The sequence below is a fragment of the Bemisia tabaci genome, chromosome 7 (assembly GCF_918797505.1).
Source record: "Bemisia tabaci chromosome 7, PGI_BMITA_v3".
NCBI lineage: Eukaryota > Metazoa > Arthropoda > Insecta > Hemiptera > Aleyrodidae > Bemisia > Bemisia tabaci.
The window spans coordinates 15,289,878-15,314,748 of record NC_092799.1 but is presented as its reverse complement, the minus strand read 5'-3'; the positions used below and the strand labels follow the sequence as shown (position 1 = coordinate 15,314,748).

Below are 24,871 nucleotides of genomic sequence, written 5' to 3'. Positions count from 1 at the left end.
TTTGGAAATATTGTATCAACAATGAAACTGCAGGAGCGAGTAGGTATCTCGCTTTTCAACATTGCAGACTTCCTTTTGTACCTACATTATTTTTTTAGGAGGGTGAAAATGAAAATGAAATACCTAAGTACCATTTACTTAGTATTTTCTACAATAAATATAATTACATTGTACAGAAAATTAAATAAATTATTTACAGTTTTAGTACACTGCCCCAATTTTTGAATTTCTTCATTTCCAAAATGTTAACATGCAATTCTTGAATGCTTATTATTTATGCCTTTTATGATTATATGAGTCTTTTGCATCCGATTAGTTATCTTATACAGGTTTTTAAGAGCTGTGTTACTAGGGTTCCTATTTGGTTTAAGAAAGAGTAGAAAAAATAACAAAAGATTACAGATTTTATTATATCACAAAAATTTACAAATAATTAGGTATAAACAGATACTGTTCAGATGTAAAAAAATGAATACTCCAATTAGTTCAAGTAAAAAATATATACAAACTACCTTCCACTTTGTAAATTTATTATGCACTTAGACCTCAATTTTAAAAGAGGAGAAAATAAAAGTTCACTCCTAAAAAACTTAAAATGATAGAAAGTTCAGGAAATGCGATTTGAGGCAACAGGCCTATCCTCTAATAAATGCAAAAAAAAAGAAAATTCCTACAGGCTTGTGACAGGTCAGCAGACAATGCTTAGAATATTCGTCTTGAATAACTACTTAAAAACAACCATTTTGACAACATTTTCTCCATCAATTTTCAAAACATTGTAATTAAAATTTTGAATGCAAGCTAATGAAAGTTTGTCACAAATAGAACAGATTTAGAGGGATCCTGCGCGAAAAATCATGGGATTCAGCTCCAGCTAAATTTCATTATTAATGGGCATGGTGTTCTTCACCTCAGGAGAACATCATATCAAATGATGAGGCAATTTAGCTATTGCCAGACTCCGGTTTTCTGTGCAGGATCTTTTGTGATGATAAGCTATTTATTGAAGAATTTTTGAAAATTATATTGAATACTAATGAAAGGTTGCAGTAGGCACATACATTTATCTTCCAGAATAACATGTACCTTTTAAACTCATGGAGGTAAGACACTGGAAATAAATATCTGAGTTATAACAAGTCCAAAATTGCACAGAGAGTCAAAGTCACTGAAAAATTTTAGAAAACTGGGCATCTACAGGAGGTACAAAAATTACAGAATTTACAAATTTAAATACGTATGAAGAAAAACATTTGCAATCAGAAACAAGCGGGATAAGAATACAAGAAAAAAATGCTTCTTCAAGGTCCTCCGAGTTACAGTTTACTCGGCTCTGAACACAGTGCATAGTTTTTGTTAAAAATTAACTTCTTTACATTTTTAACTTTTTACAACTTCTTATTGAAAAGGATAATAATATAACAGCAGATACTTGTGACATCAAAATTAACAGGAATAATCTGTAAACAATTAATTTTGGTTGCTGTTACTGAACACTTCCGAGTCATCACCTCTTTTAGCTGGGTAATACATAGTTGACAAAATTACTCTTTAATAGACTCAGTATACTCGAGTCTTCTCACTGGGAAAATAAATGTCACTCCTTTCAAATAAAAACTTTGTACATATTTACAAATGAATCACAAGACAAACAGACTACATTATCCAAAATGGAACAACTCAATGGCAAAAGAGCAAAACCTTGTACCTCCGTCTGCTACGTCGCAGACTTCCTGTCATATTTTAATTTTCTTTGGAAAACTTGTCAGCTTAATTTTTTGAAAACTTCCTCCATATATGTTCTCATTTAGCAGAATATTCTGTATGAATGTCAAGCTAAAAAGTCTGTTTGAAAAAAATAAAATAGGAGCGGAAATTTTGAGACATCGCAATGGAGTATGTGGTCTTGCACTTAGGCCATCAAACTATTTTTGTCTCATTTATGAAACAGCATGCATACAATTACTTTTCCTATGCATATAGGTGCTTTTTTAGGAATGAGCCAGAAATATTAATAATTTCTCTTGTGAACTATAGTCCAAATGCAACAACAAATAACATTATTCAACAGCAGGAGCTTATTTTCCACAAATTATTATTTAAGGCATAAAACAATTGTGATCAGGGGAATTTTGTATATGATTTGCGGCTTTAGAACCAAGTTGCCAATGACAGACCGACAGTGATGAAGAGTAGCAAAATCTTAAGAAAATCTTAATAAAATTTTTCTCTGATGGGATGACAATAATTTATAGAAGTACATGAAAGAAATTTCATATGAGACACTTCACACACAGTTGTATGCATAAGACAATGTAAGGGGCAAAAATTGGCATTTTTAATGCTCTACTTTTGTCAGATTTGACAAGAAAAGTTTGAAAATTTCATAGAAGGAAAACATTTCTCTTTGGCTAAAATAATATTTAAAAACTAAAGATACCCTGTGAGATGAAAACATTTCTAAGAACAACACGCATTTTTTAAGAGAGGATCAAATCTTCCGAATCAATTATGCAATAATAGAATGCAAAACTATCACTATTTCTACCTAACAAAAGATTTCTCTTCCCCATCAAATGAAAATATTGTTAAGTGACGAAAAAAAGTTGCGATACACGAAATCATCTAAAGTTAGCATGAAACTTCTTTGTTGTAACATAAGTGCATTAGGTACGATTGCTTCAAATAAAAATGTACTGTTTGATAAAGTACCTAAAATCAGTACATGATAAATTATTCCTTGACATTAGGGTGCAAAATTACAAAATGCCTTTTGAAAAATGGAAAAACCCTTGATATCAGCAACTCGCCTGACTCAGTAAATCTCCTCTACCCCAAATCGAACCGAGTTATGATAAATTATCCACATTCTAAGGATAGGGCATTGCAATAAAATGAAAGATCGTTGAAAGTCTACAACCCTGTGCTTCCAGCAAAAAATATAGTGGTTATGAGATAAAACAAAAAAAATGACTAGACTTGATGCTCGCAACTAGAGCTCGGAGTAATGTTTCTGTAGGATGGAAGGCAAAACTAAACTCTTCCGAGAAACACATAGGAATCCATTCTGGTACCCCATTGCAAGCCACAAGAAACTTTGACAATTTGGATTCCATGCAACCTGGAAACAGAATTCAAGACAAAATTATTCAAAATGTTGTGACAACACTTTTCAGTTAAATTAAATCGATAAGAAAGACGTGTTTCATAAAAGACCGGTCGTATGAGAACTGAAGAAGAGCATTTAAAAGATTACAGCTTATTATTTCAGATATAATTGATTAAAAGGCAACGAAGTTAAAAGTTGTCTTTGGCTGAATGTTAACTCTCTTTATCTTAGCTGTGAAATCAGCCGCAAGGGTCATCTAAAAAGTAAGGTTTACTATTCTGTAACTTCTAAAAGAAAATAGTTAAATCAAAACTGTAAAAAGATACTTGTTACACATATTTTCAGCTTTAGAAAAAGCCCAAGGTTACAGAAGTGAGTCTGAAGGCTTGCGAAATAACTTAATTTAACTGAGACCACTTCTTGTTCCTGTAAACCTTTTTGTTTATACATCAGTAGAGAACAGAAGTTCCCTAAATTGTTTCTCCGATGTAAAGGGTGCTTGGAGCAGAAATGTTACATTCATCTTGATCCTCACACTATTAGCTTCAATTAAACGCACTGCTTTGAGTTATGGTTTGGCAGGAATTAGATTATTTGCCCACTAATTACAAAAATGCCACTTAATTTGCTTTTGTTAATGAGATCTCTCACGTAAAATGTAAAACAATGAAATAATAAATACTGTAAGGAAAAAATCAGTAAAATTCACTTAGTGATACTTCAAAAAAATGTCTCAAGAATATACTCACTTTATTGACACTACTCAAAGGAAATAGGTTGATTTCATTTTTGGGCACTTGCCGCTCATTTGCACTGGCCGAAAGTTTGAACTCCTCTAACTCAGGAACAAACTTGACACCATACTGTGAGGCTGATTCTTCATAAGTCGATGGCCTTTCTTGAAAGGGTTTCACCTTTGCTTTGGTCTTCACTTTAATAGGACTGCCTGAGTCTTTATAAACAATGACTGTCCTCATTATACGCCTTTTGATATTGCGATGCTTTGTGTCTATCGGGCGTAGAAGCTGCCCAGGCGCATACATTGTTACGTCACCATCACCAGAAGCTACCGCAATACTCCCCGTCCATTCACAGTATGAAACGCTCCAATTCACTGCTGTTTGAGGGATCAACATCTCAACAGTATAGTTGAAATCTCGCAAGGCGTTCATTTGAGCTGCAGAGCCGGCGCTGAATGCGTCATCTGAGGTGGAGATCAGTGTCAGCCAATGGTTCGGCCAAACAAGATCTGTTATCATATTGTTGTTTCTGATTTTGGTACGGTAGAGACCAATCTGTGTTTGGAAGATAGGGGTTGTTACATTCTTCAGGTCCCACAAACAAATGCCAACTCTGTCAGTACCACAAGTTACAAGGTAGCGGTTATTCTCCAAGACTCCAAACTGTAAGCCTGAAATAAGGTGATTCAGGTGAGAAAAACTGAGGAAAAAAAATAAGCTTAAGTAGGCAGAAAACAAGCCAAAGTTAGCCTTGTACCTTAAGTAGGACCAGATTATTTGAATATGAAGTAATCCATAGCCCCTAGGGGTTTTTGCCATCTCTGAGTCCCCGTAGCTCCAATTCTAATGGTCATAGATAGCTGATCCTTTATGATACTCACACCACCAGATAGTTCAATGTGCCCATAAAGTTTCATCAACATCTAAGTTGATCATGAAAGTTTTAGCAAATTTTTGGTTGATTTGGTACGGAATGACCCGCCTAAAAAAATTTCCAGGTTGCCCTTTGAGCAATTAAAATCTTGTTTGTATTTTTTTTCAAGTTTTTTTGACTACACCTACCAGTAATTGCAGTGTGATGAGCTTGGAAAACTTGAAAGGGAAGCAAAGAGTCATCCTGTTTCAGTAGCGGGGAAGTTGTATCCAAATTCCAAACTCCAACAAAACCATTAGTGAAGCTGGCTGCTAAAATGTTGTGAGGTTTGACGCGCTGCCATGCTACTCGTGTGCACTGTGCTTTGTCCCCCATTGGCAAGTTCAGAGTGATACGGGGCTCAAACTTATACAGAGGATGTCTGAAAGTTAGATTAAAGACAAAACGGCATGAAAATAATACAACAAAGGATCAGAGTCATAGAACTAATTTTCCTTTTCTTTTCGGCAAAGTTCCTTTTAAACAATTTAAAAGAGCATAAAACTACGTAAAGATACCAGGAAACCCCCCATGAGAACTTTGATAAAATATAAAAAAAGTTAAAACATTCACAAGCACCTCCAATCTTCGAATTTTTTAAAAAATGCTGTGTCTGCGTTGCCATCATTTCTCCATCTTTACATTCCCTGACTTCGAAATTCTCTGATTCCCTGACTTTTCCTGTCCTTCAAACAAAATTTTCACCTATTTTCTTTCTGTTTTGATCATTTTTTTTTTTTTTTTTTTAAAGAAAAGAAGCTTACTTTCACTAGTTTATAAACTTGGGGCAATATTTGCAAATTCAGAGATCATATTATGGAAAAAGGTATTCAGTAGCTTTTAGATATTTACCTTGCAGTATTTCCTGGCATGTTTTCTGGGAGGGGCACAGAATATACTGCTATGATTCCACAAGAAAAACCGATAGCGAGGAGGCCGATTATTCCGTCAAACTTTGTAGCAGGGCACCATTCCATAGTCCATGCTGTGCCATAATCGTGGGTGATCCCAAGGACAAGTTTTGGATTTTCAGCATTTCCGTCAAGATTGCTCAAGCACGGAAACTCCCAGACCTGGATCAACCCAGCATGTGGTGCTGTATTTTGTCTTGTGTAAACTGTTTCCATATCCTGGTGCGTCGATACTGCGAGGAATTGCCGCTGTTCTGTGATGACTGTTGGAGCCCAAGCTAATGACCAGATAGGACCACCAACAAAAATTTTAACGAGATCTTGTTCATTCTCAAATTGAAACAGGCTAAATTGAGATTTATCCACTTTGTTGGCAACATTTTTGATAGGAAACACTGTCACAGATTCGCGGCATTTTGGTAAGTACACATCAAGGGTTTCGTCTTCGATCGGTATTGGATTTTGAATGTTATTTAAGGAGTTAAAATTGGGGGAGTCTCCCAGTTTTTCCCTCACAAATTCCAGTGTCCACTGGTAAGTAAAACCGAATTTACTGATGCGATTAGTCTCTAGCCTATTTGCATCTTTGGGAGGATACAGTGCCACAAAAGGCTCTACAATTCGTTCAGGTACGTAAAAGGCACCTTGTTTGAGATTAATTTTGTGAGCAGTATGGACATGAGCTCCTATTGCTACTTCATCTGATGTTTTGAAAGTGCATAAAGCACATAAGAAATCATCACTCGGACCTGATTGAGGACAAAACTGGAAGTGGTCTTTCAAAGTTGTTAAGTCGGCAGATTTATAGGTGCAACCTGGGTATATACACAAGGCCTCCTCACCTTTGGCGACGGTTTTCTCCCAGTTTCGTACTATGACAGCAGTCAAGCGGTTCTTTGGTTTGTGATGGTAAGCTAGTTTCATATTTTTTGAACCTCCTTTCTTCTCTCTGCTGCCATCATCGCTCAATTCTTCCTCCTCTTCACTCCCACTGTCGTCTCCGGCATTGAAATCATCATCTTCACTTTCATTGGTCTTAAATCTTGATTTCTTTTCTTCTTTTGAATCCATAAGACTGTCCGTCAGTTGTTTAATCGTAGTCTCAGCTTTGAGCGCAGCCGACCGTCGCGACCGTGGAGCCCCGCCTCCTGGGCTCTCCTGAGAAACTGCTGCAAGTTTGATGCTTTCAAAAACAGTACAATTTTTCAAGTGAGTTGTCATGCTGGGTCGCATAATCAATTTGTCGCAATGTTCACATGCCACCAAAGCTTTCTGCCTGTCTTCAGGCGGTACACAACAAATGCGGACATGACTCAAGTGACCGATATGGCTCCTTTGAATGTCGCTACACTTGTAACAATGGTATACTTTGGTAATTTTCTTCTTTTTCAACTGAAGGAATTTTGACTGATATTTAGTTAAAATACCCTTCATAAGATTGTCATCAAAGAAGTCCAAAGGCGTCTCACCTTCAATCCAGCAAAGTTTGTAATGTTTTTCTCTATGAACCTTCCAAAAGTTTTCGAAGGTCATTTCCTCTCCGCAAACAGCACACTTGACTTTATCTGTAAGTTGGTACTTAGAGAATAATTCAGGGTCCTCATCTTCATTAATAGTTACTTCACTCAACGGTTCATTACAGTCAACTTTTGACTTACTGGCCGGGCTTTTCTTTTTCGTTTTTCTTCTTTCGTCCTTGCCTTCATTTTCATCAACAAAATCGTCAGTATTGAATTCATTATCACTGTCAACATTTTGTTTCTTTTTCCGTTTTACGGAATCTTTTTTAGGAGGGACATCATCTTTTTCATCTTCAGAGGATCCCTCTGGTGACTCCTTATAAGACACTTTTCGAGATGTGTTGCCTCGATTGGACTCTCTATTAGAAGTGCTACTTCTGTCATTATAAAACATTTTTTCATTGGTGTCTCCTGTTTTCAGCCTCCTGCTGCGAGACCTCTTGCTTGGAAAAGTCTTCGCATCACCATCATTGCAATCCATCTCTGAACTTTCAATGGACTGTTCTTCATTGGCAAGCCTGCTACGCTTGGGCCTCTCACTTAGGAGGATTTGTGAGTCACCTTCAGAATAAACTATTTCAACAGATTTTCTTTTTCTTTTCCCAGCACCAATTGTATTGATTACTGAGGAAGCTTCTTCACATTCTTCACTATTTTCTATGGAAATATGTCCACTGTCACGCAACTTTGTGCTTGGTCTGCCTCTGCCCCTCTTCTTTTGAGAAATACCAAGGACAGGGGAACTTTCTACCATTTTAGTCTCATTCATGACAGCCGTCTTTGTGTTTTCTGAAATGGCACCGCTTTTAGGGATTATATCTTTATCTTCTGTATCCGCACTAATTTGTTTCATACTTGGCCTACCTCTGCCTCTTTTCTTTTGAGAACCACCAGGGATTGGTGAACTTTCAATCATTTGTGTCTCATTCGAGATAGCCGCCTTTGTTTTTTCTAGGATGGTGCAATTTTCAGGAATTACATTGTGATCTTCAGAGTCCCCACCAATTTGTTTCTTACTAGGTCTACCTCTCCCACGTTTGAACGGTTCTGATTTGCTGGTACTGGAAATACCCTCGGTTCCTGCTCTTTCATTATTATCGAGGCTATAGGCATCAATGGAATCATTGGACTCTGTATTTTCAGAGTCTTTTTTGCCTTCTCTCGCATTTTCCACAGTCATATTCAATTTTGGTCTACCTCTGCCACGTTTTTGCAGCTGCAAGCCGCAAGTCTCAGGTGAATTTTCTCTACTTAGGGAATCTAAAGTAAGTTTAGATTTCCTTGTTTCCTGAGAATCATTTCCAATTACTTTCTTGCCTCCTGCTGTAACATTTTCCACAGTAATGTTCGACCTAGGTCTGCCTCTACCTTGCTTTTTCTCTTGAAAATTCCCACTTTGGGCTGAATTTTTTCCCACGTCAGAATCAGCTGTACATTCTGGAATTTCTTTTTCCATAAAAGAATTTTCAGTCAATTTTGTATCTCCTTCAGAAAAGTTCTTCCCTGTTGAGTTCAACTTTGGTCTGCCTCTCCCACGCTTTTCAGTTAGTGAGCCACTGATTAGGGGTGAATTTTTTTCAACATCAAAATCAGCTGTAGATTCTGGAATTTCTTTTTCTATAAGAGAATTTTCAGTCAATTTTGTATCTCCTTCAGAAAAGTTCTTCCCTGTTGAGTTCAACTTTGGTCTGCCTCTCCCGCGCTTTTCAGTTAGTGAGCCACTGATTTTGGGTGAATTTTTTTCAACATCAAAATCAGCTGTAGATTCTGGAATTTCTTTTCCTATTAGAAAATTTTCAGTCAATTTTGTATCTCCTTCAGAAAAATTCTCTCCTATAGAATTCAACTTTGGTCTACCTCTGCCGCGCTTTTTAGTTATGGAGCCACTGATTAGGGGTGAATTTTTTTCAACATTAGAATCAGCTGTAGATTTTTGGATTTCTTTTTCTATAAAAGAATTTTCCGTCAATTTTGTATCTCCTTCAGAAAAATTCTCCCCTGTTGTATTTAATTTTGGTCTTCCTCTGCCACGCTTTTTGGTTAGTGAGCCACTGATTTGGGGTGAATTATTTTCTAACTCAAATTTAAAAGCTGCATGAATTTTTGAGTGATCTACAGTATCTTCAATTTCTGATGAAGTGTCATCTTTTTCGGTAACATTTCTTTTCCTCTCTTTTCTGGCATTTTCAGATCCTATTTCCTGCGGATTGTTCATTTTGGATGGATTCTCAGTCATAACGGTTCTCTCAGATAAAATTGTCGCATCTTTAGTAGTTGAAATAAAATCTTCCCTCGAGTGTTCACCCCGAGACTTTGATTTTGGCCTACCTCTACCCTGCTTTATTTTCTCTGGGTTATTGATTTCAGACATTTTTTCATTACTTTCTGAAGCAATTATAGGATTAGACATTTTTTTTGCTTGATCGTCTGCACTTTCAGATGGCACTTCAATGATCTCTGATGAGCTGTCACTGGTCATTTTGGTATTGCGCATGCACTTGTCACTACTTTTCTTCAGTGGATCACTTCCGATGCCTAATTCCTTTTGCATTTCATCTTCACCTAAAAAATGAACCTCCTTATCTTTACAAGAAAGCATACTTTCCGACATCACATCAGTTTTTTCTAAAGAGTCATCGGCAGACTTCTTTCTAGGACGACCTCTTGACCGCCTCTTGTCTTCAGGGATAATTTCTGCCAGAGAATCTTCATTCGATCTGCATACATCTAGTGTATCACTTTGAATTTTAGCTGATTCTATTTCGTTGGTGACCTCCAGTTCTTCATTATTTACAGCAGGCCTATTATCTGGAGGCATTTTCTTCCATCGCTTACTACTTCTGTCATGTAAAGTGTCATCAGTTTTAGAATCAATATCTGAAACACACGTACTGGAATGAATACCTATACTTGAAACTTCTAGACTTTCACTCATGCTCAAATCACATGAGTTAATGGTATTTCGACTATCACTAATTCTGCGCTTTGAAACGGCTCTACCTGTCATATTCGAATTAATGTGATCCATATTTGATCGACTATGACTTTGTCGTAGAGCTGAGGAAGAGAGAGTTTCTGAAGAGGTACTTTCACACGACCCAGTCGCACTTTCAGATACCGAAATTGTCGAGGTACTTTCACACGACCCAGTCGCACTTTCAGATACCGAAATTGTCGCTGGCACTTCTTTTCCCTCGACACTTCTCTGGTTTTTTCTACGACCCCTGGGTTTTCTACCTAAGACATTCGTTGATTCTTTATCCACATAATCGGAAGTGTTCTCATCATCCCCACAGGTCTCTATGGTGTCACCAGTAGAGGATGGCTCTTCTTCTGGAGGACTTACAGTATCTAAGTTGCATCTTTCTGTGAGCTTCTGCTTGCGACGGTTTTTACCGGGATTTTTCTCTATGCTATCACAACTGGTTGAACTAGTTTTTTCCTGTTCAGCGGCTTCTGTTGAAAGACGGCTTGTCCGTACTGGAGATTTTACGGGAGCAGATCTTTCATCTGTTAAATGAGAAGGTTCGGATGGACTCTTGTCGATTTCCCTTGGTTTTAAAGAATGTTGGGCATTTATTTCTTTGATATCAGTGTTTACTTCCGACTTTGAACCAGTTTCAGACTCCTTAACTGAGCTGGTTCCAGATACAGGGACAGATTGATTAGCTTCAATATCGATTCGTGCTGGTAAATTAGAGGTGCTCATTTGATTTCCTACGATGGAAGAGTGGCGTTTGTTCCTGAATTCATTTCTGGCGACGCAAACGATGAGGTGCCGCAAATGACTAGGCGCATTTTTATGGTTTTCTTTACACTTGAAACAACTAAAACATTTTGGATCATTTTTTCTTGATTTGGTAAAAAGCGACTGATACTCCATAAGAGTGCTCATACACCGCTTCTCATCAAAAAAGTCTAAAGGAGTTTCACCATCGATCCAGCAAAGTTTAAAGTGTCTATCTCGATGCTTCTTCATATAAAATTCGTAGGTCATCTGTTCTTTGCAAAGGCCACATTTTACCGAGTCTGTTGGTAAATACTTTCTTTTCATTGGTATCATCCTACCATTAGATTTATTTGCTTTTGACCTGGATGTCAAAGTGCTTTCTATCCAGTTCTCTTTCTCACTAGGGCTTAACCTTGGTTCTTGTAAACCATTCTCTTGAGATAAACAAACTCTAATATGTTTCAAGTATTCTATCCGACCGTCTAAGTTTCCTCTGCACTTGAAGCAACAAAAAACCATAGAATTCCGTTCTTCCTGACTTTGAAATGAGGACATGTACTCATTTAGAATAGTGAAACAAAGTTCATCGTCCTTCAGATTCACTGGTGGTTTCCCCTCGAGCCAACAAAGCCCATAATGCTCATCGATGTGATTCTGTTCATAAGTACTGAGTTCCATTTCTTCCCTGCATGCTCCACATTTAACTGTTTTGCTGGAGGTACTCTCAGTTTTACCGGTCGAGTCCTTTATTCCATTTGTTACCAAATGCTCTGACTCATTAGGGATCCTTTCACAACCAGTTGCAACAGGATTAAGAACAAGACGACCATTCATCAAATCAACGGTGAATTCTTCTGTGATGACATCACTCTGGGGAGTAAGATTTTCTAACAGATCTGATGTAATGGGATGATTGAAATTATTGCTGTTGGCTAAGGCTTCCGTTTGTTCCGAATTTTGACTGTTCACACACTGTTCCGATCCTTTGTTGCTATCCTTGTCATTGGAGGTTTGCTTAGCCAGATAACTATTTGCCTTTTCAGCAGTATTTGTATTGAATACCTCAGAGGAATGTTCACTCTGATCAAATGATTCACAGTTAATTTCCTCAGACACTTGAGTTGGGCTTCCCGGTTCTAGCACATTAACGAGAGTGACAGATTCAATCCCGTCACTGTTGGAAAACTCAACATTCATGGTCTCTTGACATTGGCCCTCAGATGACATCTGATCAGTCTCGCACTGAGTCTCCGATAAAACAACTTCTTCACAAACAACAAACTCAGACTCATCAATTGTCAAGACTTCACAGTCCGGGCTATCTGTGAAATTGTACAAAGGATCTTCTGTCGATAGTTCTTCTGATTCAAGGCCGACTGTTTCTACTTCAGTGATGTAATCGATATCTGACGGCTGCTGGTTTAAACTTGTGGAGCTACCTGACCCTAAAAAATTACTGCTATCTCTTAAAATACAGTTCTTCAAGTGTTTCACGTGGTCAAAGGCAATATCTTGTACTCTCTGACAACGAAAACAACGGAATTTCGTTATTTTTGCACGCTCTGGCTCAGGCAGTTCAGCTGTAAAATCAACTAATAACTTTAGAGAACTTTTTTCATCGCTGAAATTGATAGGTTCTTCTCCTTCCACCCAACAAAGTCCATAATGGATCATCTTATGCTTCTGAAAAGAATCCGCAGCAACTTCCACTCCACAAGCGCCGCACCTTACAGTATCAATATCTCCAGGTAAATTGGCACTAACTTTTGAGCTTGAGGAGTTTAAGAGCCGCTTCCACTCATTTCGGCAAGCTTCAAAACCAGGAGACAAACCAGTGGGAATATTTGAGGTCAAAATTGTTCTAGTGGATGCCTTTCTACACTGCACTTTCTTTTTAATGCTAATGTGCATTTTACAAGGTAATTTTTGTACGTTTTGGCGTAATGTAGACTTCGTCATTTTTGGTTGATTTCTTGCTTGGGAGGCAAGATTTTTTGTCTGCGAAGCTTCTTTCCGACGCTTTCCTATTGACAAATTCCTGGGAATCACAGACTTTTTCACTCGTTTGGCAACATTAACGTTCCATTGCTGTTCACTTGTCGCCATTCCTTTCAATGAAGAGGGAGTACTTCTCGAATTCTTGATATTGCACTCCACTAGAAGGGGCGATTCAAGGTACTCTGCTTGGTCACTCGTCGTTGGAAAATCTTCAAAGGCACCTGGTGAACTTGTTGTTTCCCACCTCATATCCTCCCTTTCGTTCAGACCGTTGTTTTCATTTAACTGTTAAAACAGAGATAAGTCTTAGAAAAGAGCAGAAAAAGAGTGATTGAATGAGAGCGAGCAAAAAGTTTTCTTTAACTAATGAAATATTTTTACATTAAGAAAAAAAAAAAAATAAGAATTTCATGGAAAACTCAGGACAGTGCTGCGATGGAGTTCTTTCATGCAACAGAGATTTGTGATGTGAGCAATATATCCGATGTAGGTTTTCTCAGAAATACGATGATGCCACTGGTTTTCTCTGAAACAAACTCCTATGCTTAGGAGAAGCTTTCCACGTTGAGATAATAATGGAGAGGATCCCTTGCATTATGAGAGTCCGACTCTACATCCTGTCAATCTCCTCATACACGAATAAAGAGCAAATACATAAGCAGAGTTGCTGTGCCTGGCCGATGTGTTGCCTCTCTATCTACACATGGAGAGTTTGACTGTGCGTAGAGGCGGACTCTTTCAAATGGAATAGTAAAAAAATGTCAAACCAATGCAGTTAATCAATGCTGAGATTACAAGAATCAAAATAAAGTAACTTTTCTGCTTTTAGCACTTGTTTCCTTTTTAGGGAAAAATGTGGAAATATCGGATCGATCCACTTACAGACCAGAAGCTGGTTGACGTTAACTTAAATATACATGTCAAACAGTTGATCCAATTTCTAAATCTTCAGCCCATTTAAAAGCTAAAAGTATGTCTCTTGCGTATGTTTTCACAAACTTGATTCACCTTTTTGTAAAACATAAAATAATAATAGAACATACTTTTGACACGAGCCTTGCAATAAGAATAATAATTACCTTTTTGCAATGGACGAAATGTTGAATCATTTCTGTGACAGAGTCGGTGGAAAACGAGCAGACAGATTTAGGACAACTGCATAGACACATTGCTTCAAGCTGAGACTTCCAATAATCTACTAAACTGCTGAAACCCCTTCCTTCAATGATCGCAAGATGAGCTTCGTTCATATGTTCTTGAATATCTCCTGGGCTTTCAAATCGCTTTTCACAATACTGGCAAATAAACTCATTCTGAAATATAGAGAAAGGGGGAACAAAAAATTAAGGAGGTGTAAAGATGTAATGCGGCAGTGGAGCACCGAACCGCATGTTATCTTTTAAGTAAATTTTGAAAAAAAAAATTTAAAAAAATTCTGTGCAGGTTTAATTTTGACAAACATATGTATATTTTTTAGAGGCTCTTTCTAACTATCTGAATACATTAGGTTTAAAAATTGGACTTAACAAGTGTTGATAAATTTGAGAAAACTTTGAAATTCTGAGAAAATTTTTGTTAAAAGTAACTTACATTAATCTTGAAGTATGAGTCTTCAATTTGCACGAGAGGTACATTATATTCAGGCCTGAAAAAAGAGAACATTATTGGTGGATAAGAAAGAATTGATACCAATGAGAAAGTTCTGCATTCTTTGCCTGTCTTCTTCCCGTGTGAATTTGACACTCGCTTTGCCAGTTTTCATTGTCTAGTAGGACCAACTACTGAAAGTATCTATTGGGTGGCCTGGGAGTCAAGGTATTATGCGAAGGAGGGAGAACATTGAAAAACTGCTAAGCAGAGAAGATTCCATTTTTTCCCCAGAGAAAAAATTTATTTTAACATGATCAATAATTAAGTATTTTTTGCTGTAGCAACATTTGACCATGGCAACAACTGAACTTGATTCCTGGATCAGTTGGACAGAGTACAGCAGAGCAGAGCCAACTGTTATGACTTAACGTATTTTCTGAACAGTCCCCAAAGAACGGTGAAATCAAGACCAATCCACAGAAGTAAGGCACTGCGCAAAGTTTTGCGGTCAACTCCAACGCCCAACCTTCATTTGACTGCAGCCAGTATGATGTGGAATTGGCTTCTCCCATTAGAAATGCATTGCATTCAAAATTCACAGGAATGACTGAGTTGTGTTGATTAATCTTGGTTGAAATTAAAGTATTTTGAACAAAATATTATTTACAGTATAGATCCCAGGGCTTCTGAATTTGTGGAGTGTGAGAAAAACACGTGTTTTGACAGTAAGTCAATTGATTTCGTCCAACCGCTACAGAACGGGCACTCATATTTTTGTGCAGTTGATGATTCCTGCGGAAAAGAAAAAATATACTATTAATTCACTAGCATGAAAATTGGTAATTATTTCGGATAAAATAGTAAACTTGTCTGATTTTGACTGCAAATGGGAAAAAAATGAAAGAAAATGCCAAAGCGAAAAAAATTGAAATTAGGTATACTGATTTGCAGAACATTCCTTTCATTTCTGATGGTTTTTAAAAGTAAACTGAATTATTAGAGGAAGTACTTTTAGGGAAGATTCTCCTGATGAAATGTTTAAAAACAAGTTGCTCTGCTTCTCAAGTTACCAAATTTTTTCTCTGTAAAATATTTTGCTACATTACAAATAGTTTCTTTTTCTCCCAAATAATTACCAGAATAAAGTTCAGTGAGATTCATGATAGTCCCCCGAAAAATTTTACAAGAAATATGATGGCGTCCTGCGTCCTGTCCAAGGGCCCACTCCTGAACTCACAGACAGACTTCAAAATTTGAGATTTTCTACCTTTAATAGGTTTACCTCTAAACCATGGCAGAGTTCCACATGGTGATACCTAGAAAAAAGGTTTGACACGTGAACAGGATTGCCACTCTGAGAAAGAAGTCTGCCAAATTTCATGCATCACGCCCAAAAATTTCAGTAAACAATCGCAGAAAATCACAATTTAATTTTTAGCTAGAAACTTTACTCAAAATGAGAGAATTTGATTGCAAATTCTGAACACTCAGAATCTTAGGAATTCCATCAGTAAACATACAGAAAAAATCAATTGATTACCTATTGAGGCAAAATAAGGCACCAATTTCATTGGCAAGTTCAGCTTTGATTCAAATACAAGTACTTACTTTTAGACATGCAGAATGATGCTGAGCTGTACTTTCAGTGTGGAACGTCAAACAGGCGCAACGGTTGCAGCGGACGAAACCCTTTTCCTCTATGAGATTTTTCCATGCATTTAAGACCTCTTCCGATTCTTGAAGGTCAAAGTTGTAGGTGCTACGCAAGAGACAAATCAACACTTTGTAACTAAGCGGAATAAGACATTGCTCTTGCTTTAACATAAGTAAATTTCTTTTAAATCTTTATTGATAGTAAAATGCAGGAGGCCAGACAACTTTTCTGCTGCATTAAGTTGGTTGACATTAAATTCAGTCAAGCGGTGTTAATGCTACGGAACAAAACAATCCCATAGATTTTTTGATGCATTCCATTTTAAGTCCGCTAAAAAAGCAACACTGCATGAAGAGCAACTTTATCAGAAACCAGCTAAGCCGTATTTCAGAGAGGAATGAATAAAGAGTAATTTTGAGTCCAGAAAGGTAGTTGAACATTTTCCCCCATCAAAATTCAAAGTTGAGGAAAAATATTTTGAGAGTAAAAATAGCTATTAAACTTTTTCCTTGACTTTGACTCATAAGGATGAATAAAACCACCAAACCTCGAACCTTCAAACCTCTTCGACCACTCAGGCTTGATGCGACTTGTTACATTTCGTCTACGTTTGAAATATCTCATTTGCAGATTTTTTTATTCGCCCCTTCGCATTTTTCTAAAGTGCTGCTCATCTTGGCGACAAACAGTTACAACAGGATTTTACTGGACACTTCCAACCAATGAGGTGGAAGAGAGATTAGAGACAGTGTGATGTAACTTAATAACACAGTCCAAAAACTCAATTCTTATAATGACATACTTCATGAACTTCATACTTCATTGCAACTTGAGAATGGGTCCCATCAGTGAAAGCAGAGATTTCCTCTTAATACCTCAAAACAAAAAATTAGCAACATGCTGAAGGACTGGCTGAGGACTTTTGGATACACTGTGCATTTTGTTGAATATTTTTCGTGATGAGTATTTTTGTCAGGTGGCTAAAATGAGGACTGGCTCTAAAATGGATTTGAAACAAAGCTATGAAATTAAATGAATTGACTTACTTCACATTTTTCACATGGAATTCGATTGCATCGCACACTGTAGTATGATGTAGAAATGTTAGGGTATTGTCGAGTATGGAGCCACAAATACAAACAGCTCTGAACTTGGAAGGAGCCTGTTCACAGATTAAATTGTTTATGAATAAATTGAAGTCATTAAAGTAATTAAGTAAGATAGACCCTCTTGGGAAATAGTTTTAAAGGTATGATGATATATGAGGGTCAAAACTGTACGTAATAGGTAGCTTTTACTTGATAAATAGTTTAATGTGGACCACCCTTGAATTGTAAGCTCAATTTAAGTTGATTCTAAGTGATCTAGGGACGAGACTTGCCACTACATTGCACCGTTACATGGTTTGTGTCTTTGAGAAGCAATAATTATCGTCACATCCGAGTTATGGCAAGAAACTGATCCATAAAATGTATGAGCATTAATACTGAGTTAAATAGCATTAAATTGGTCAAAATTTATCAAAAATTTATATTAGAAACATGATGGACATCACCCATTTACTCAACGTGTAAGAGAGTGATAACGTGATAATAACTTCAAGGCTTCTGTGAGCTGGCCTCCCCAATTTTCACAGCCTTTCCATTTCTCCTTATCATAATTGCAAGATTGGGAAGTTTGTGCACTCCTATTCTGCTTGAGAACCTGCTACCAGAAAGATAAAATTGTTTCACATGCTCAACTGACCCAATGCTACTTTTTCTGTCGAGTATTTTAGATAATTTGGGATAAGAGATACGTTACTAACTTTTTTACACGAGGTTAGGTGAGTGGTAAATGGGAACAGTTTCTTCAGAATTGTATTGCATTGGAATGGACAGCAAAGGTAACCATCACTCCGCCATCCTACCAGAAGAGCTTTCATGTTAATTGTGTCTTTGATGCACACTTCTGCCTCATTATTTGTTCCTCCAATTTTAGCATCTTTCTCAATGATCCTAAAACCAATTATCGTGACTTACAAAAATGATCAGTGAATTTAAGGTTAAGATAGCAGCATTACCATGTAACCAAGAATTTAAAAACATGGAAAATTTACATGGTTCTTCATGATCAGGCATTTTTCCTTCACAGCTTTGCAATTGAAGAATACAAAATTACTTATTGACGGTCAAAGTCCGAAACCACATATCGTCACCCTCCGGCCAAAGTATTACAAGTGCCGTGTGACATTCAAAAATGACCACCCTGCCATTTTCTTTTTTTTTACAGAGGAATTGTTGGTTGAATCTGTTAGAAAATTTCACTGAATTTTATTGGCAGCACAAAAAAAATTCAGTGAAATTTTCAGACAGCTTTGTAGAACAATTTCTCTGTGATAAAATATAATGACGGCAGAGAATTTTAAACGCCGCATGGTGCTTGTGATACTTTGGCCGGAAGAGGATGATATCTCCATTGCAATGTTTCAAAATTTATGATCCCAATAAATCGTTTCAAGGAGAACATAGCAATTTTAAAGATTGATATTTAGATTGAATATTTTACTATGAGAGAAAAAAAGTCAATTTTACAAGATATTATGTTGATTAGTTAATCAAAGAAAAAATAAAGCATAACAAGGAGTCTGCAACGTTGCTAACAAAGATAGGTGCTTATACACTTAGTCCATTGATATACTGCTTTACAGCTCTTGAATTTTGGACACCCCATGCCAAAGTAATGATTGTCCCTTATAGTTTCATTTTTTGAATACCCCAGAGCCAAATAGTACCTTATTAGGGGGGAAAATCAAGTTAAGTAGTGGCATTTTAGAAATCTCCAATGACGGTTTTGTATGTGTTGTTAATGTAGTAGCCTTATCTTATGCCAGTTATAAGATATGGAGTTTCCGAAATTGCTATTCACATAGGAATCAACTGGGCCAACTCAACGTACCCAATGATTTCTCGCAATTTTTCCCTGATATCTCAAAATGACTAAAATGGAGTTGAGTACTTTTTGACTCTAGGGCACTGATATGCAGTCCAATAATTTCATTACACATGTGAAATTCCAGAAATGAGTTCCATGAAAGGGAGTCTCAAAAAATCAAAATGTAAAGACTTACGTGGTGACAACATCAGACAGAACATGTGAACGCTGAATATGAGTATTTAAAAGGTCTGCCGTTGTTGTTTGTCCTTTGCAGAACGGACACTCGTATGCTGCGCCTAGATTTTTCTGAACAATAAAAAAAAGTGCAATAAGAAAGAGATTAACTTTAGAAATAAAATAACTCACAAAGGTCATGTAAGGGTCAAGTTCTCTGTTTTATATCCTGGAAGTTAATAAATTAATTAAATCTGTTGGAATATACTTTGTGCACAATTTTTCAGCCTTGACTAAGCCCAATATTCTCAAAATCGGTCCAGGGGCTTGGAAGAAAACTCAACTCACTGAGACCATTCCCTGCCGCCACAAGCAAACCACCCCACTTCCCAGTGTAATGGTGGATTGTGCTTAAGTTACCTAACTTCTTCCTTGAAGGAAAAAGGAGCTGTGAGCCAAAAAGTTACTTGAATGTTAATCCTTTAATTTTTAACTTAAAATTTTTGCATTGGACTGATAAATTGGTTTGTCAAACAAACTAATCCTTGGTCTAATTATTGATATTTTTTTGTCTCATAGGATTTCTCCTGGTATGAAGAACCTAAGACGGGTCAAAGACCGAAGTCTCGGGCCCTTCTTATTGATTTTTTTTTTTTTTTTACCTTGGAAGAAGGAGCTCTTTCTGTATATGTACCACTAATGGGCTACAGGCTAGAGTCAGCATTACACTCGCTTGCTTGAAATTAGCTACTTGAAGTAAAATGGGACACAGGACAAACAATGGAAAAACTGATGAAAAACTAAAAAGTTGCAAAAAGAAATTAATTGATATTAAAAAACGACCTGACAATACTTGACGTTCTTATAACAATGGATTAATGCATTAATTGGAACGGGTAACTCTTTATTCCGAGGTTTTGAAGAGTGTTATCATTATTCTTAAAGGCTAAAAACTAACATTAAGCTAAATAGCTGATTTATTTTTAATATAACTAAGCTACCTAACACTCATGTACAATGGTTGTAGTATAATCTGAACAACGAAAAAAAAAATTATTATTAAGTTTTCAAGCTTAATTTTCACATTAAATATAATACTAAAACATTAACTTACCCCATTACAGTATCCATAATGTCCTTTCATTTCATCGATGGATAGTGCTATAAATTTGCAGCCTTGCAAGTGACACCGAATAAAGCCATCTTTCTCCAAGAATATATTCCATGAATTAACATGAGCTTTATGGAAAGCTCTTTTTCTGATGTAAGTATTCTTTGATGGGGCCTTTATTTCTTGCGCCTGAAGTGCTGGGACCTTTATTTCTTGAGTTTGAATTGCTGGAGCCTTTACATCTAGATTCTGGACGGCCAAAGAGAAAACAGTTTCATTATTGACTGACAAAGAAATTGCATCAGTATTTTGGCAGTATTCTGTAAATAATTTTATGCCAAGAGACCTCTTTTAAATTTCAACAAGCAAGAGGTGGATACCAAAAGATCCGAGGAAGTGTCTTTAGAAAACTATTTCACAATTTTTAGTAGTTAGTGAAAAACATTAAGTGGGACTAAGAGGATTTGATTGATGGAGCCCTTTAGGTATCTCCGATTTTAGACATAAAACGCAGGGATGCAGAAGCTTCGCGCTCCTATGAGCTTGGATTGCAGGGAAAATGGGAGAGGCTGTGGAAATTTTTGTTCCGTTAGGATCCATTTGGTACATTAAGTAAGCTAAATATTGAGAAGGAAATTGATGAGCGCCTTGTTTTACTCTGCTGGAAGTCTTTCAAGTGCGCTGCTTTTGGGGTGAGCAACTGTTATGCGCATTGTTTTCGGTGGAAGGGCAATTCTTGTAGACATTAAATTTTAGGGAGGGCAAATTATAAAAATTTTAAACTTTAAATGTGAAAGGTTGAGAACTTTCTGCACCCCTGCATAAAAGGATAGAGAAATTTATGAGAAAGACCATCCCTCAAAAAGTTCAAGCATGAGATTTTACTACAAAGAGCCAACACGGTATCTCTATATATAGAGGGAATCAGTACTTTTGTTTTGAAAGCTAATAAATTAACTTACCCCTCTACAATATCCAAAATGTTCCTTCATTTCATCAACGGATTGGGCTGTAAACTTGCAGCCTTGGAAGTGACACCTAATGAAGCCATCTTTCTCTAAGAATATTTTCCATGAATTAATGTGAGCTTTATGGCACGATCTTTTTCTAGTGTAAGTTTCCTTGGATGGGGCACTTATTTCTTGATTCTGAATTAGGTAAAACCACATTTATTATTAATTAACAAAGAATCGCATCAATGCGCCAACAAAGAGCAAAAGTCTCAGCAATTAATCATTTTATTCTAAGATCCCACTTTCAAATTTCAATATGCAAGAAGTGGACACCAAAAGCAGATCTAAGGTGTAGGATTTTAGGAAAATGTTCAGCCATTTTGAGAATCTGTAGCTGATAAAAACATGATAAGAAGGACTATGAATGCTTGAATTGATTAAGTTTCTTTATCTCATGATTAAAGACGAAATGGGATTGAGAGTGTGAGGGAACCCTCAGATAATTAAAGTCTAGGATTTAACTACTAAAAGCTAACACACTGTCTCTGTATCAGGAGGAATTCATTGACTATTAACATTCCGAGGCAGTTTTCACTCATAGGAATAGGGTTCTTGATATCCACAGCTATTTCATGCAATAATCAAATGCTAAAATGGCATGACGAACAATTATAGTTCATAGGATTATAATTGGTGACATAGTAGAGCAAATTTGAATTTATCAGGGAGGATCAGAAAATTTTGAATTACTTACCCCTGATGTGCGAGACGGATGCCCCTCGTCTTCAGATGAACCAAGCTTCGCCACATGTTTCACTCTGTCCATTTCCACTGGATTTTCGCCTAGAGAATTGTCTCCTGTTTTGGCAGTAAGCAAAATTTATAAATGTTTACAATGCTGAAATGTGCAGTGAAGTAAGCATTGATAGGTAAACCTCTACTTAAATCATGTACCTTGATTCTGCTTAAAAATTTCAACATGCAGAGGAGAAACAATACTTCATTGCTAAACATTTCACATGATATTCTTTAAGGCAAAGAGATACAAAATAGACATTTTTATGTGATGCTTATCAACTTTCAGGTTGAAAAATGAAGTGCATCATCAGACTTCCCAGATTCTTATAGAAAGTCTTACGAGGTCTCTTGAATTCAGCCAACACTATTGAGGTCCACCAAAAATTTTCTTCTTCCGCTTTGAAAACCCTCCTCGTTGTAGAGCCAAAGTTCACATTTAATATACAATTTGCCTATGTAGTAAGAGAGACAGACCAATTACCTAATCTTGGCACTGCTTCTCACTGAGAGACAGTGACATCATTCCCCGTTTAATGGCTAGGTGGCTCCGTAAGTACGTGGTCAATGGACAGGCATGGCAGTAAGCTGGACAGTTTGCGCGGAAAATTTGAGACTGAAACAAAAGGAGAAAACCTTGAGAGACGTTAAGATTCGGGGTAAATTCGAGTTGATGACTCAGTGGTAAGAACCAAGCAATGCATTATGCGGAATAAAGGGTGCAAAAGGTAGTTAGTAGGTTGCATCATGTATGTAGCCGAAAAAAATTATGTACCTACATTGTAATAGTATACGGTGTTAAAGAGGTGAAACCCTACCTATGGCTCACATTTGCTTGAGGAAAAATAGCTTAAATCGGTTTGAAGATACGGCTCGTCCATTTCATGACTGAAAATGATAACACGAAAATTAAAATCACACCATGTTTCACACGTAAGTTGATGATGTTTACTTTTTGCAGGCAAAGACCCCCTCGGAATGAGCAGGCAAGATGGCTGCGTGGCGCGACGGGAACTCAGAGCAGTTCGAGCACCCTCTAACCAATACCTACTCTAACCCATCCTATCGTCTGCCGTCTCCCCACCTTATCCATCCACATAATCATGTTTCCAATAATGTAAAATGAATCAGTGAGTTCGGAAACACTCCAACACGGGTTTTTTTCGATTTTCACTTTTTTACGGTTTAGTAACACTTATGGATAAGTAGAAGCATCTGCACGCAAAAGGATATTTCGAAATTGCAATCGGAAGTGCTCGAAACGGCGACGGGAAAAGGGAAGAATCGAAGAATTTCATTGGAAATACCAATTTTTGGCCGATCAAGGGAAACGGGCGACTATCCGATGCGGTTTTATTTTTTCGGTTCAGTATACCTTGTGCCAACAAGTTATATAAATATTCAAGCGTTATTCAGGTCAAAAAATATAAATTTTTCAGGGCAGACTATGAAAAATCAGTATCTGAAACTTGGTGCGTTAAAGTCTCTAGAGTACTTCTTGCGTCCTTTGGCACCAAAAAAGTTTTTCTTAAACTAACTTCTTCGCCCGCTGCGAAGTTTTAGGTGTTTCCTGAAAATTTTTTTTTCCGAGTTGGTGTATTTTCGAACTCACTGATTCAAATGTCATCTTAGGTACCTAATGCTATATTTATGCTCCCATATTTCACCCCTTGATGCCTGACTGGTAAAATTCACCACTTTTTGGATCGTTATGTACTTTTGTAGGTATAAGTTATCAAAAGCAGAAATGTGCAAAAGATATTTTTTTAGCAAATTTTTCAAGAAATATGCTAAGTGCCTCGTTACCTTTAACAGGATGTTTCCCAGAAGTTGTACCATTGTGCCACAAAAAAAATTTATAAATTTGTGCGAATGCTGAGTTAAATTTTTAGCTTGATGGTTCATCTTCACATGGAAATATTTTTGGTAGAATTACAAATTCCACAATAATGAAAGTCTAGCAACACAGCTAACTTAGCAAAAGCCCTCATATTTCTTGAAGTCAGGAGAGGGTAATATTTCTCCCCCCTCCTCCTAACTAGTTCCCCCAATGCTCCTGAAAACATCTCTGCTGAGCGCAAAAATCCTCAAACTCATTCCTCATCATCTGGCATCCCCATGGCTCAGATATAAATGAAGCCCCTCCCCCCCTTATTTTCCATCAAAATTCAAAATGTAAGTAGGTACGTTTAGAATTTGATTTCAATCCCTAGTAGCAAAACCACAGAAGGAAAAGATAAATATTATGTACGAAAGTTAATTTTTTTTATACAATGCATGCATACAAAAGTGTTAAAAGTGAACATTTTTATGTAACCATTATATAAAAAAATGTAATAATTTTCGTGAGCTTTTCGCGAACATACTAAAAATTCCTCTAATTCGCGTAAAGCTCACGAAAATGATGACCTATTTTTTTATATAATCGTTACATAAAAATGTTCACTTTTAACACTTTCGTATGCATGCGTTATATAAAAAAATAAAAAATGTGTGTATAAATAAAAATTTCGAAATTTCTTATCTTATCTCCTTATCTAGCTTTTATCATTTTTCATATATTACGGTCAGGTCTGAACTTTGATTTTTTTTTATATAAGTAAGCGTTACACATTTTTTATATAAAAAAATCATTTAGATAACAGATATATTTTTTTTATACTTTTTTTAGAAAAACAAAAATTTGTTCTGCTACTAGGGATGCCTCAGAACGCTGCGGGGCCCCCACACAAGCTTGTGATTTCTCCAGATATGCTA

General features: G+C 36.7%; 1 protein-coding gene across 2 annotated transcripts; it reads right to left on the bottom strand.

Moving 5' to 3' along the window:
• Window positions 1-386: 386 nt before the first annotated feature.
• Window positions 387-23,063, bottom strand: LOC109031931 (uncharacterized). 2 transcript variants are annotated; one of them, XM_019043787.2, is made up of 16 exons: window positions 22,933-23,063; window positions 22,599-22,730; window positions 22,074-22,177; window positions 21,329-21,514; window positions 20,370-20,615; window positions 19,275-19,387; window positions 17,973-18,162; window positions 17,212-17,327; window positions 16,120-16,270; window positions 15,179-15,303; window positions 14,512-14,566; window positions 14,001-14,234; window positions 5,615-13,206; window positions 4,912-5,144; window positions 3,859-4,520; window positions 387-3,121 (listed from the first exon to the last, which is right to left on the bottom strand). In XM_019043787.2, the coding sequence occupies exons 3-16, from the start codon at window positions 22,143-22,145 to the stop codon at window positions 2,993-2,995; spliced, it is 10,104 nt and encodes a 3,367-aa protein (XP_018899332.2). In that variant the 5' UTR covers window positions 22,146-22,177; window positions 22,599-22,730; window positions 22,933-23,063; the 3' UTR covers window positions 387-2,992. The 2 variants fall into 2 exon arrangements, with proteins under 2 accessions (XP_018899332.2, XP_072158269.1); XM_072302168.1 differs by having other exon boundaries at window positions 22,074-22,162.
• Between the last annotated feature and the right edge of the window lie 1,808 nt (window positions 23,064-24,871).